General features: G+C 42.8%; 3 protein-coding genes across 4 annotated transcripts in view; 1 reads left to right on the plus strand and 2 right to left on the minus strand.

The window, feature by feature from the left end:
- LOC140577237 (butyrophilin-like protein 8) overlaps positions 1-7169 on the minus strand; it is a 161721-nt gene extending 154552 nt beyond the window's left edge. The window contains exons 1-2 of the mRNA XM_072697108.1: positions 7049-7169; positions 6051-6101 (exon numbers count right to left, since the gene is read on the minus strand). Coding sequence (XP_072553209.1) covers positions 6051-6099 — 49 coding nt within the window. The 5' untranslated portion in view covers positions 6100-6101; positions 7049-7169. The remainder of the gene's footprint in view (positions 1-6050; positions 6102-7048) is intronic.
- Positions 1299-4930, minus strand: LOC140577427 (butyrophilin-like protein 8). The gene is made up of 4 exons (XM_072697406.1): positions 4666-4930; positions 4267-4551; positions 3373-3465; positions 1299-1768 (listed from the first exon to the last, which is right to left on the minus strand). The coding sequence occupies exons 1-4, from the start codon at positions 4928-4930 to the stop codon at positions 1644-1646; spliced, it is 768 nt and encodes a 255-aa protein (XP_072553507.1). The 3' UTR covers positions 1299-1643.
- On the plus strand, positions 5906-12459 carry LOC140577238 (acidic leucine-rich nuclear phosphoprotein 32 family member D-like). Of its 2 annotated transcripts, XM_072697113.1 has the most exons (8): positions 5906-5980; positions 8286-8396; positions 9565-9714; positions 10636-10758; positions 10926-11106; positions 11222-11328; positions 11596-11662; positions 12123-12459. In XM_072697113.1, exons 2-8 carry the CDS (start codon positions 8343-8345, stop codon positions 12197-12199), a joined length of 759 nt encoding a protein of 252 aa, XP_072553214.1. In that variant the 5' UTR covers positions 5906-5980; positions 8286-8342; the 3' UTR covers positions 12200-12459. The 2 variants fall into 2 exon arrangements, with proteins under 2 accessions (XP_072553214.1, XP_072553213.1); XM_072697112.1 differs by lacking the exon at positions 5906-5980 and having other exon boundaries at positions 8212-8396.
- Positions 12460-13731: the final 1272 nt, after the last annotated feature.

A 13731-nucleotide genomic window follows, 5' to 3' on the forward strand; every position in this document is an offset into this window, starting at 1 on the left:
AGCCTTAATACTTTTTAGAAAAAAAGAACTGATTGACAACCAGAACTGATTGGCTGGTTGGTTTTGGTGGGATTTGAGGTCTTTTCTGAAAGACAAGAATCAGATCAGACGGAGTGACGTGAAGCATCAGCTGTAGATGATCCGTATGCAGGGGGGGGGAGGACTAGTCCTAAAGCAGCTGATTAGAAGATCCTAAAACACCCCAGAGCTCAAGAGGTCAGAAACGGGTCAGACTGACACCCTTTAGAGCTTTAAACCACCAGTAATAAAATCTTTAAACCAAAGTAAAGTTAAACTGGTAACCAGTGAAGGGAGGCCAGTACAGGTGTGAGGTGTTCAGCAGGCGGCTCGGCTTTCTCTGGTTCCTGTTAAAGGCCTAGCTGCTGCGCTCTGGATTAAGGGAATCTTACAGTGTAATTGTATCACCATGGTAACAATAGAGTGTTATTATGGCTATAATAGTAGTTATTGATCAGTATCACTAAAACTGATCATCAGTATTGTTGTGTGTGTGATGCCAGTATGTTGAGAGGCTGTAGACACTCACAATCACTCATTATTTCTTATTGGAGGGATTTTGAGTTTATTTTAGTGCCAAAAATGTTTATTATTGTTGATAAACTGATAACAGTGACACGCTGCCCAGCTCTCATTTGGAGTGAGGCATTTGACTGATTGAGGGTCCCTACTTGCCCCCTGCTGACCTGCACCTCTCTGCCCCTTAATCTGTCACTGTGCTCCTCCCTGTGTGTGTGTGTGTGAGAGAGAGAGAGAGAGAGAGAGAATCACACAGCATGTTCTTTGATCATTGTTCTTTGAGTGCTGACAGTTGATTGATGTTGGTGTGATGATCGACTGCTGTTCACCTTAATCTGCTGTGTTTGTTCCTCTCTGTGTTTATCAATTTATTTGTTTATTTGTTTGTTTGTTTGTTTGTTGATGTCATTCTTTTCTCCTGTGCTTGACTGTGAGAAAAGATATTAGTAAAATAAATGCACTGACAAACAAAAGTCAAAATGTGACTCAATAATAAAATATAATAATATATTTATAGAGTTAACAGCAGAACGTTAGTGCCACCTGGTGGTCAAAACAGCGAGTAGCGACTGTTGCAGAAAACAGTTTTTTTTAATATTCATCATAATAATAATAATAATAATAATAACAATAACATACAGGGACGTTGTGAAGGGAAGAGCACAGACAAATGTATTTAATGAATTTATTGCAGTAAATAAGAGCAACAAAAAAGATGAGATACAAATATAATATAATTTATATATGTTTACAAACAGCCTGTAAATCTGTGATTTACTGCGGTGTGTCCTGTCTGGTGTGATGTGTTTAATGTACTGTTTTTAATAGCAGATTAAATTCTTTATAAAGTCATTAGTCATTATGTGAAGATTACATCTCTCCTGTTCACACTACTCCTCAAAAATGATACTTCTAAAACAAACATAGCTAAGTACTGACGTGTCATTTAAATATTATAAATTAATACACTTATAAACTACTAATCCCCAAAAAGCACAGTTCTGCCTCTGTGCTTACAACATTTTAATTAGGGGCCCAAACCTCCTGAAACTATCATTTCTACTGAAGTGCTCTCCCAGCTTCTCTGCATGATCCTTCTACAGCTCCTAAAAGCCTTCCTCCAACAGGTCATACTTTCTCAGGTTAACCTGATCTAGCTCCTCTTCTGGCAGAAGCGTGAACTGCACCCGTGTCCACTGAGCAGGAGAGAGGACGGGTTCTTGGAGGCCTTCTGTTGAGATACGTTTAAACACATCACTGTTCAATTACTTTACTCAAAAAGAAAAATTGAGATGGACAAAAGTATTGGGACACCTGATCATTCATTCTTTATTCATTTTTTTTTATTCTTTTTAAAAAAGCTCATCCTGCTTCTGTTGGAGTAACTGCCTCTACTGTTCAGAGAAGAAGACTTTCTACTAGATTTTGGAGCAGCATTGCTGTAAGGATTTGATTGCATTCAGTGACAAGAGTGTTAGTGAGGTCAGGATGTTGGATGATGATCACCACCTCACCTCATCATCCCCAACTCATCCCAAAAGTACTGGATGGAGCTCCACCACCATCATTCCAGAGAACACAGCTCTTCCACTGCTCCACAGCTCCTCAATGCTGGGGGGCTTTATACCCTCTAGCCCACGCCTGGCATTAGGCAGCATGGAGCCAATAGGGTCATGATGTTGATCTGCTCCAGAGAGTCCTATTCTATTGGCAGTTCTTCTTCTCTACAGGGACTAGACAAGCAGCTGAATGCATTCATTAGAAGGGCTGTCCACAAACATTTGGACATATATCTTCCTACATCTTATCAATGGTGTACATTGCACAGGAGCATCAGTACATGAGAAGACATGTAATTCATTCAGTCACACAGCTGTCTAAGCACTGGTCACAGGTCGTATAGCTGGTGATGCCACAGCCATCCGTCAGTGTCCAGGAGTCCAGAGAGCATAACCTTCCTCCCTCTCCTCCATCACACAGGTGTCTGTTAGCTGAGGTAGCAGAATTAGCAGTTAGCGTTCTCCTCCCAGCGTGTAGAGCTGCAGTGGTGATGTGTCGGCGTCTTGCTCTGTGCTGTCAGGTATATTCCACCCTAATTCTCTTTGGTTTATTGTTTGAAGAGGCTGAATGTCAGTGCGCTGGAGGGACCTGCTGGAAGGTGGCAGTGTGTGCTTCTGTATTAGCCAAGTTTCTTTCTGTACGACTGGCTGGGTGAAAAGCCTCACATGCAGGCCGCGCTGTTTGTGGGCTGATCTACATTAACCACACTTTTTAACACTCTCTTCACAATCTCCCTCTGATCTTCTCTGGTAGACTATTTTAGAGTCGTGCCTCACTAACACGCCAGTGGCTGATTTCCCTTCTCTATTTTTAATAAACACATTCAGCTACTTTAAGCTGCACCCATTGCTGACTCAGATGTGCAGATGCACACACAGCTTGTCTAGTCCCTGTAGAGAAGAAGTACTGCCAATAGAATAGGACTCTCTGGAGCAGATCATCATCATGACCCTATTGGCTCCATGCTGTCTAATGCCAGGCGTGGACTAGAGGGGTATAAAGCCCCCCAGCACTGAGCTGTGGAGCAGTGGAAGAACTGTGTTCTCTGGAATGATGGTGGAGCGCCGGGATGAGTGGGTGGGTGGTGGTGGGGTGGTGATCAATCATCTAACACCCTGACCTCACTAATGGTTTTGTGGCTGAATTCCCTGGACAGTAGAGACAGTTACTCCAACAGAAGCAGGAGAAACTCTTTTTAATCCCCTTGATTTCAGAAGAAACAGTGAATGAACAGGTGTCCCAATACTTGGAATATAAGAAAAGTAATGTAACTACCTGGACAGTTGTAGATGATGAAGCCACTCAGTGCGACCAGCAGCAGAACTGAAACACTGATGGCAATTAATTTCCAAAAAGGGGCCACCAGATCTAGAACAAGTCACAAAGACTCAAAACAACTTCCTTTACAGTTACACATTTCAACACGTGGGAAAAGAGGAGACTTCCAGGATTGTTCAAGATCAGCAAGACAAAGTGTAGTTAGCAGACTGATTAACTAACAGCAGACTGAGTAATAAATCTATAATTACCACAGTAAGTTAATGACAGAGAACAGGCATTTAGCTTGACACCCGAAATGACATGAAAACTCTCTCTGCCCCTTTCCACACTGCCTGAGGCTGTATTACACATGGGGATACACCTGGGGTCCCCTTTACCTGCATCAGACCAGCTGCCACCCACCAGACTGACCACCAGGCTCCCCTACCACCCATGCCAGACCAGCTGCCCACCCTCCTGCCACTGCTACCTGCCTAATGACCATGTTCAAACCTAAATAGACTCTTAACTTTTTAATCTGTCACTATTCATATTACCATCACTCTCATTACTCTGATTATCTCTGCTATGACTATATTAAGCTATAGTACACAATGATTATAACGATTATTATATTATGATATTATGACTATATCAGTAGAACAGTGTTAATCGTAGTTTTTTTCGACTCAGCATGTTTACAATAAAATCAGGCTGCCTTCCTGTTTATTACTGCAGTGCCAGCCCACCCCATCCCACCTGTCATCTTCTCCTGTCTTACACAAGCTGATCTGGTCTGGTCACTCTGTTAGAGTCTGAGGTTCAGACAGAAGCAGAGCTTCCTCTGATGTGAATTTCTCCCGTATAGATAAACACACACACATACTTCAGCAGAGTCGAGTAACTCACCATAGATGGCAGCAGCTGTGATGTCTCCCTCCTTCTTGTGGTCTCTCTGTGTCACTCTGCAGAAGAACGTGTCGATGTCACTGCGGTTTACAGTCATACGACGTTTCACACTGTAACTGAGATCAGCTACTCGCTGTGTTTCTGTTTCTTCTGCAGTCAGATTAACTCTTCTACTGTTCATCCACTGAAGAGCAGGTTCAGGACGCCAGCCTTCAGATTTACACAGTAAACTGACCGTCTCTGAGTCATAGCTCTCCACAGTGATCACTGGCTGAGATCCAATAACTGTGGAGGAATTCAGTAAAATATGAGACAGTGTGAGATGAATTACCCTCATATAAATATTTATTAAAATAGCAATATTATTTTACAACACATCTGAACTGACATGATTTTTACCTTCAACTCTGAGATCAACTGAGCGTTTATCTTCCCAGTGTCTGCTCTCAACAGTGCAGCTGTAAAGTCCTTCATCAGAAAGGCGAATGTTGGAGAGACTCAGTGAGGTGTTTCCTCTCTGTAGCTCCTTTATAAACACAGAGGTTCTCCCTCTGTACTGAGGAATCTGATCTGTGTTTAGATCTTTATGATTTCCATACTGATGAACCACTGAATCTGTCAGGTCTGATCTGGACCAGGTAACAGTCATATCCTCAGCGTTCATGGTCTGACCCTCCCACTGTCGGACAGAACACGGCAGAACCACCCCAGAACCAAAAACACCGACAACAGGAGCATCCGGAACCACCACCTTAAACTTCTCTGTAAACAAAAACAACACAACCTTTAATATACACACACACACACACACACACACCACAAATAATCTACACACACACACACACACACACACACCACAGATAATCTACACACACACACACATACACACACCCACACACACCACAGATAATCTACACACACACACACACACACACACACACCACAGATAATCTACACACACACACCACAGACAATCTACACACACACACACACACCACAGATAATCTACTCTCACACACAGAACACAGATAATCTACACACACACACACACACCACAGATAATCTACTCACACACACACCACAGATAATCTACTCACACACCACAGATAATCTACACACACAAACACCACAGATAATCTACTCACACACACCACAGATAATCTACTCACACACACACCACAGATAATCTACACACACACCACAGATAATCTACACACACAAACACCACAGATAATCTACTCACACACACCACACATAATCTACACACACCCCACAGATAATCTACACACAAACACCACAGATAATCTACACACACACACCACAGATAATCTACACACACCACAGATAATCTACTCACACACACAGAACACAGATAATCTACACACACACACACACACAACATATAATCTACACACAAACACACACCACGGATGATCTAATAATCTAATTTTAATATAATAATATAATCAACTTTTTTAAATTTTGTATTCTATTGATGATCTCAGATTGAACGTTTGCTGCTGACATTACAAACAGCAGCATTCACTTCTTAGTTCTAATGTAAACCTTTGAAAACCTGAATTCATCTTCTGAAACTCAACATAAATGATTTCTATTAACTCTTTCAGACACACATTATCTGGAGCTGCTGGAGTTTATCACTAACTGGCAGAACACACAGTGAGGGAGAAACTCTGACTACACCAGATTCAGAGTGAGTGTGACTGAGGGCCGTTTCTCTGAGGGTGTTTGAGGAGGTGTGCAGTTTAATGGAGTTTACTTACGTGAAAGAGCAGCGGGGAGGAGCAGCACCATCACCCAAACACACTGCATTTCTGAAAGAGACCAACACACTGATATCAGCTCACTCAGCACAGATCTTCACACACAGCACTCTCATCTAACCAGACGCATTACAATATCACACACACACACACACACACACACACACACATCACTGATTAATCTGCATCATTATGTGTAAATTAAAGAAATCATTTACAGCAGCAGGGTTTTAGAAGTTTACACAAGTCCTTACACAAGAACTGCTAGAATGCTGTAGAGAACAGTTCTGGGTTCTATACAGAACTTCTTTGTATAAGAGATGGTGTAGGGTAGGTGGCGCTCTCTTCCCTCCTCACTCTTGAGCGATGTTGACAGACACAGGCTTCTGTTAGCTGGAGAGGTGGAGCTGAGGACCCGGTGCTTTCCTCAGAGAGTGTCCACCTGTCTCACCGGTCAGGATTATGTGTTAAAGCCAAAACACACACGCATCATTCAGTGCCTCAGCATTCAGTCTTAAAGAGGAATTCCACCAAACGATCAACATACACCAAGTGTCACTCACACACACACACACACGCTTGTGAACACCTCTTCTAATTCAGCATTCAGCTACTTTAATCTGGACCCATTGCTGACACAGATGTGCAAATGCACACACAGCTTGTCTAGTCCCTGTAGAGAAGAAGTACTGCCAATAGAATAGGACTCTCTGGAGCAGATAAACATCATGACCCTATTGGCTCCATGCTGCCTAATAATGCCAGGCGTGGGCTAGAGGGGTATAAAGCCCCCCAGCATTGAGGAGCTGTGGAGCAGTGGAAGAACTGTGTTCTCTGAAAAGAGCACTAAGGCTCAGGTCTTCTTCTCTGGACAGTGAGGAGGTGTCCCAATACTTCTTAATGGCTGTAACTTCTTCTAGTCCTCACTGAGGATCAATGTTTTTATTAGAAAAGGGTCATTATATATATATGAATATTATATGAAGGGTCAGACTCACCGTTTTCTCCACACGTCCAGTTAGTTCAGTCTAAGTACACTGGGCCCTCCCTCGGACCTCAGTTATGAAGCCTTATAGACTCCTCCAGGTCTCACACTGCGGACACTGCTGACACACTTCTCTGTTCATTTGCCACATGTGGAACTGTTAAGCTAAAGTGGAACTCTGTGTGAAGCCACATGCAGAAAAAAACTTCCCTAGCAACGGTTGCTATGGTCATATGAAAAAAAGGACGCCCCATGAGAACCTTTATCTTTTATGTTTAAACATGTAGTTAAACTAGAGATGGACAGAAAGTAAAAGTCTGCCCCAGGAATTTGCCTGGACAGCTGGAACAAAGTCCTGGGACAGATCTTTACATTCTGGACCTAGATCTTCCATCTGTGACTATCATACTCCAAGTGCTTTCTATGATGTTCCTAACCCTGTTCTGATCAACCTCGGTTTAGACGTGTAGAGCTCCTTTCTCTGCTTGTCAGACCAACATTATAAACCTCACGTTCTTTAAAATAAAGTGCTGCACTGAGTCACAGAGTATAATGAGAATCATTTCAACATATAAATGAAATATGTAAGTAGGTTAACAGATCTCAGTTGATGTTTAAATGGTACCTTTTGGTCCCCAGAAGACACTAATTAAGCTTTCATTATTAGCCTTTAAAGCCTGACACAGTATTGTTATTATTATTGCTATTTCTAGTAGTAGTAGTAGTATTGCCACTTCTATTGTAGCTAATAATATGATTTAAAATCGGTGATTATTAACTTGTGCCCTAAAACATGAACAACTGTCATTCGTAATTTTGGCCACCAGACGGCGCCAATACAGCTCCCTGTAATATTTTCACAGTAATAGGAGCTAATGCAGGAATGGGTACCGCCGGTGTGAAGTTACCATTTAAACACGACGCAGTATTATTATTATTATTATTATTATTATTATTCGGTAATAATATGTTTTAAAATCAGTTCTTATACTATTGGACCCTAAAATCCTAAAATATTTTTTTTTTTAAAGTTATTCGTTTTGGTCACGAGGTGGCGGTAAGGCATTTTCTGCGCTATTCACCAGCAGAGGGCGCTAATACGCCCCCTAAACCAAACAGCACATAAAGCGCCGAAGAGTCTCTCGGCATGTCTCCGCGTCTCCACCAGGCGGCGCTCCCGAGTCCAGAGGAACTCATTCAAACCCCCGCGATCTGCTCCGCAAACTCGCCTTTGTGTTTCTGTGCCGCAGCGCTTCTCTGTGTGGAGGCCCAGCTCTGCCCTGCCCGAGTTCAGCTGCTTTGGGAAGATGGACATGAAGAAGAGGATTCACCTGGAGCTGCGGAACAGAACCTCCTCAGACGTGAGAACCTCGCTTATGCCCCGCGTTAGCCGTTAGCTTTAGCCTCTTCCCGCCATGGGCACTAAACTGACGGAGCCCCGGTTAACAACACCGCCTCTTTCTGAAGGGGGTTTTAGGAGGGTTTAAGGTGTTTCTGCCTGATTTTTACATTAATACTGAATTAATTACAGTGTGTTTTAGATATCTGAGCACTGAGGGAGTGTGTATCTACAGGTTTGGGAGGTTAAAACACGAAACAAGCAACAGATCCGGATCCGTCATTAATAAGATGCCATAAATCACCAGTTTTATTGACTATTTTTATTGATAAATGTTTTATGTGTAGGGTGAGATTTTGTTTATTAACATGGAAGTGTTTTAACTGCTGTTTTGTACCTTTTTCTATAAGTTAACACAATAATCTAGCCCATGATTCCACCGCAAGTGGCAAATCCACTCCGGGATTTGGTTCCCACTGCCCTGATAGCCCTGCGGCAGCAAGTGGCAAATCCACTCCGGGATTTTGTTCTCACTGCCCTGATAGCCCTTCTGCAGCTCTGCTGCAGAAGGGCTATCAGGGCAGTGGGAACAAAATCCCGGAGTGGATTTGCCACTTGCAAATCCACTGAGCTGCAGAAGGGCTATCAGGGCAGTGGGAGCAAAATCCCGGAGTGGATTTGCCACTTGCAAATCCACTGAGCTGCAGAAGGGCTATCAGGGCAGTGGGAACAAAATCCCGGAGTGGATTTGCCACTTTTGGTGTTCAATACAACACATTCTGATAGGGGACGTGATTGATAATCAAAATTAAAGGTCAAACTAGCCCTAATCAATCATCCCAGACATTATTACCGTCTAACTTCAAGTCTTTAGTTGGAGCTGTGGAGCTTCGAGGCTGATGTAGTTCAGAAGTCATGGAAGTCTGTCTGTCTCCCCAAACCTACACTGATGATGTTCATCTGCAGATTGATCCTGAAGATGTTAACTGGAGGCAGAAACCGTGATTTTGTGTAAATTGGATCTGTTTCAGCACTAGAAGACAAAGCTGAAGTTCCTAACCCAGGGCTGGCTGCATCCTCATCCTCATCATCCTCATCCTCACGTTTAGGTTCACGGATGCTGGATCGCCAATGTTGGTTTATCATGGGAATCTGCCTAAGCTCCATGTGTTGTCTCTGCTCGTTCTCAGGTGAGAGAGTTGGTGCTGGATAACTGTCGGTCAGACGAGGGGAAGATCGAGGGTCTTACGGCGGACTTCGTGAATCTGGAGTTCCTCAGTTTGATCAACGTTGGCCTGACCTCCATCTCTAACCTTCCCAAACTAGCCAAGCTGAAGAAGGTGAGTGTGGCATGGGCTGATTGGAATGTCGACACCTGTTCATTTATTGTTTCTTTCCAAATCAAAGGTTATTTAATTTCTGTGATGAGCATTAATGAGGTCAGTGTTGATGATCACCACCCACCTCCTGCCCAAAAGTACTGGATGGAGCTCCTCCTCCATGATTCCAGAGAACACAGTTCCTCCACTGCTCCACAGCTCCTCAATGCTGGGGGGCTTTATACCCCTCTAGCCCACGCCTGGCATTATTAGGCAGCATGGAGCCGATATGGTCATGATGTTGATCTGCTCCAGAGAGTCCTAATCTATTGGCAGTACTTCTTCTCTACAGGAACCAAACTTCATTTGGTATAATTTTATGGCTGGTTCCAGGTTATTGGATAGTGAATGATTAATTAGCCTGTTTTTAAGCTGATGCTCACTCTGCCTGAGCTAAATGAGCACATGAAGCAAACATGGCATACCGAACAAATAAATAATTATGTCTGGAAGATCTAGAAGGGAGATTTCACCAGCTGACCAGCGGTGGCTCCTATTACAGAACCATGCTGGAGTTCAGTGAGCTCTTTAGAACCTCCTATTCTTTCACTAATGTGTGGAAAGGCAGAGTACAGGACTAGGGGCTTGATTTTATACACCTGTGGTGCAACGGGACTGAATCAGACACCTGAATTCATTGATTAAGAGGTGTTCCAGTACTTTTGTCCATGTAGTCTATCTATCGGGTCCTGGTCACCACTAGTAAGATAATCCTTTATTAGTCCCGCAGTGGGGAAATTCTCAAATTAGTACATCACACAAAATAGAATACAAACCAACAAGGCTAAAAGCAGTGCTGTTGGACCGTTCTGGGTGTCATGCTCATGGTTCTGATCCAGGTGCTGATCTCTGAACTGTGTTCTGTTTCTCCTCTTTGAGCAGCTGGAGCTGAGCGATAACCGAATCTCAGGAGGACTTGAAGTTCTGGCAGAGAAACTCCCCAACCTCACACACCTCAACCTCAGCGGCAACAAACTGAAGGACTCGTCCACCCTCGAGCCACTGGTGAGCCTAAACTACTCTTTAATCCCCTTCATTTCAGAAGAAACCATAAATGAGCAGGTGTCCCAATACTTGTGTGCACACAGCATTACAGGGATGTTGCCTAATGTTCAGATTATGGTGGAAGCTTATTTGTGTGTGGTGTGGTGATCTCCCCTCTTCCCCTCCAGAGAAACCTAAATCGGCTGAAGAGTCTTGACCTTTTTAACTGTGAGGTCACAACGCTGGATGACTACAGAGGCAGTGTGTTTAAGCTCCTCCCACAGATCACCTACCTGGACGGGTATGACACAGAGGACCGTGAGGTGTCTGACTCAGATGGTGAGGGAGGCGAGGAAGATGAGGATGAAGGTTGGTAACGGGTCGTTCAAATACAAGTGACTCCTTCCCGTGTGTTACGTTACAGCAGAGAGTTTAAGCACACTGATAAATTGTAAAAAATAAAACTTATTTTTATTCTTTGAAGTAAACTCTGAGGGAGATGAGGAGGAGGAGGATGAAGACGGAGAAGAGGAGGATTTTGATGATGATGATGACGAAGATGCAGAGGAGGAAGATGTGAGCGGGGACGAGGTAAACCAAACAGTTCCTTGTTCACATGATCCAGATGTTGTGGTCTGCTCCTGAGGGAGCATCATTGCTCCTCGTTTCTGTATCTCTCCATCTCCCAACATTCTTGCACCACCTGCTGGAGGCTTTCCATGCCCTCATATCCAGTAGCAGGTGTGTTTGGAGCTGGTGGACAACAGAAATGTGGTTTGTGTGGTGGGACTGAACCTCTCTGAAACAATATTGTTCTGCTAGAAACAACTGATCCAGCATATGTTTCTTTTCCCCTAGGAGGAAGACTCCGGTCAGGAGGAAGAGGTGGATGATGAGGATGATGACGAGGAGGAGGATGAGGATGGTTAGTCATTTTTGGACCTGATAATTTTTTATTTCTTTTTGTTTTTATTCATTTGTTAAAGTTAAAATGCGTCTTTCGATATTTCATGAACTTGGTGATGCTGATCTAGTTCTGTGCTGTGGCTGGAAAGTTCTGTCCATGTGGTGCAGGAGTGTGGGAAAAGCAGGCCTTATTTTTGCACAAATGTGGAATGTGGACTGGATCAGCGTTAGAGAAGTAGATATATCTATTAGTAGAGGTAAAATATCATCGCATGAACTTCTGCTCTTGTGGAGTGAAATGTGTCTGCTTCCTAAGATCACACACCTGTGCAGTGCTCTGCTCAGCATGGTAACTATTTGTTGGTCTTTTGGGTCATTGGCAGAATCTGAGCCCTGTGCGGGTGTGTCTGTTGCACTGAGCGGACATTACTGATCTGTGGGTTTTGATTGATGTGCCAATCTGAATTTCATTCCTGCAGAAGGTGAGGACCACAAAGGAGAGAAGAGGAAACGAGACCCAGAGGAGGAGGATGAGGACGATGAAGATGAAGATTGATCAGTATAAAGTGTTTGAGTGTGTGAGGGGTGTGATTGTGTGTTAGATGTACTGTTTGAGTTCAGATCTCTGCTCGGCCGGTTGAGTGTTTTTAATGCGTGTAGGCGTCTCTGGGGTGTTTTTAAACAGGACTTTTGTCTTCGCTTCTATGAACAGCTGTAAAGTTCCTGCTTTTTGTTTTTTTACTTGTTAAGCTCAGCTCAGTTTTTTCTACGTCAGAACCAAATTACTTTTGTAAATAAAATTGCTTTTTCTATTAATTGTGTTCTATTTATTAACCTGGTGAGGATTTTTATTCAGCCCTGGTGCACCTCCCCAAAACAAATAACTGAACCCTTGTGTGTAAGTGCATGTCCTGATACTTCTGTATAGATGAAAGTATGGGTACATTTGCTCATTTCTTTTAAAATCAAGGGTATTAAAGAGTCCTCCTGTTTTTATTAGAGTAACTGTCTACTAGAATTTGGAGGTGCATTGATGTGAGGATTTGATTGTGTTCAGCCACAAGTGTTAGTGAGGTTAGGATGTTGGATGATCACCCCACCATCATTCAGTTATTCCACAGCTCTGCTGGGGGGGGAGCTATGATGCTGGTAAATGAATTTATCTGCACCAGTACTTCTCTACAGGGACTAGACAAGCTGTACATTAGCACAGGTCAGCAATAAATGCAGTTTAAATAGATTAATTCATTGATTAGATGGTGTCCATAAACATTTGGACATATGTAGTGAAGCTTGATGGGAGGACATTAGTTACTAATACTGCTGGATACATTGAAGGCAGTTATCCAGAATGGTTTGGCAGCTCTCCTACACACACCCCTACTTAACCTGGCAACTGAGGTTAGTTATTTTAACATTGCCCAAAATATATCACAGGACAGATGCATTCCTCTACTAGAAAACTGGCTTCCTGGAGTTCTGACACCCTTTACATTATATGGCTAACCGTCCATTTCAGGGGAAGGTAAAGGTTTAGACAAAACTTTAAGATTAAGATGAAATTCTCTAAAACACAGATTAACATTTATCAATTCAGATTAGTGGATTTGTATACAATCTTAGCATGAGAACAGGAACATGACCCCATGACAGTTCAGGCACCCCAGGAAATGCAAGCACTGAAGTAGGGATATTGCTTAAGTCACTATAAGGACAGACCATAGGACAATTTAAATCTTTATAAAAGCCACTAAGCATTACTGTATGACACCCTTAAGAGATGAGATGATTGTGATTTCTAAAACAAGTGCTGGGAGAAGTCCCAGACAACATTCAGAAGGATGTAACATTTTTGGAAAACAGCAGAACCCTTCACTTGAAGGTAAGAGACTTTTAGGAAGACTTAGCAATTAGTAGGAATTCTTTCCCACAGAATCAACACAATAATTCAGCTTAGGAAGCCTTTTTAGAAACAATTATTTAGGATAGCTGGACTACAATTGAAATTATAACAGACTTTATTTTTCAGGACATTCATGTGTAGGAACACTGAATAGCTTTTGCTAAATTTAATTATTTTAATCTATA

Source organism: Salminus brasiliensis, chromosome 14, assembly GCF_030463535.1.
Source record: "Salminus brasiliensis chromosome 14, fSalBra1.hap2, whole genome shotgun sequence".
NCBI classification, from domain to species: Eukaryota; Metazoa; Chordata; class Actinopteri; order Characiformes; family Bryconidae; genus Salminus; species Salminus brasiliensis.

Excerpts from the sequence above, each read along its gene's own strand:
- LOC140577427 (XM_072697406.1), bottom strand. The coding sequence starts at position 4,930 with ATGAACGCTGAGGATATGACTGTTACCTGGTCCAGATCAGACCTGACA. Across the intron at positions 3,466-4,266 it reads CACAGCTGCTGCCATCTATG|ATCTGGTGGCCCCTTTTTGG; the intron begins GTGAGTTACTCG and ends GACTTGTTCTAG. Across the intron at positions 1,769-3,372 it reads CATCATCTACAACTGTCCAG|AAGGCCTCCAAGAACCCGTC; the intron begins GTAGTTACATTA and ends GTATCTCAACAG.
- LOC140577238 (XM_072697113.1), top strand. The coding sequence starts at position 8,343 with ATGGACATGAAGAAGAGGATTCACCTGGAGCTGCGGAACAGAACCTCC. Across the intron at positions 8,397-9,564 it reads GGAACAGAACCTCCTCAGAC|GTGAGAGAGTTGGTGCTGGA; the intron begins GTGAGAACCTCG and ends GCTCGTTCTCAG. Across the intron at positions 10,759-10,925 it reads CGTCCACCCTCGAGCCACTG|AGAAACCTAAATCGGCTGAA; the intron begins GTGAGCCTAAAC and ends CTTCCCCTCCAG.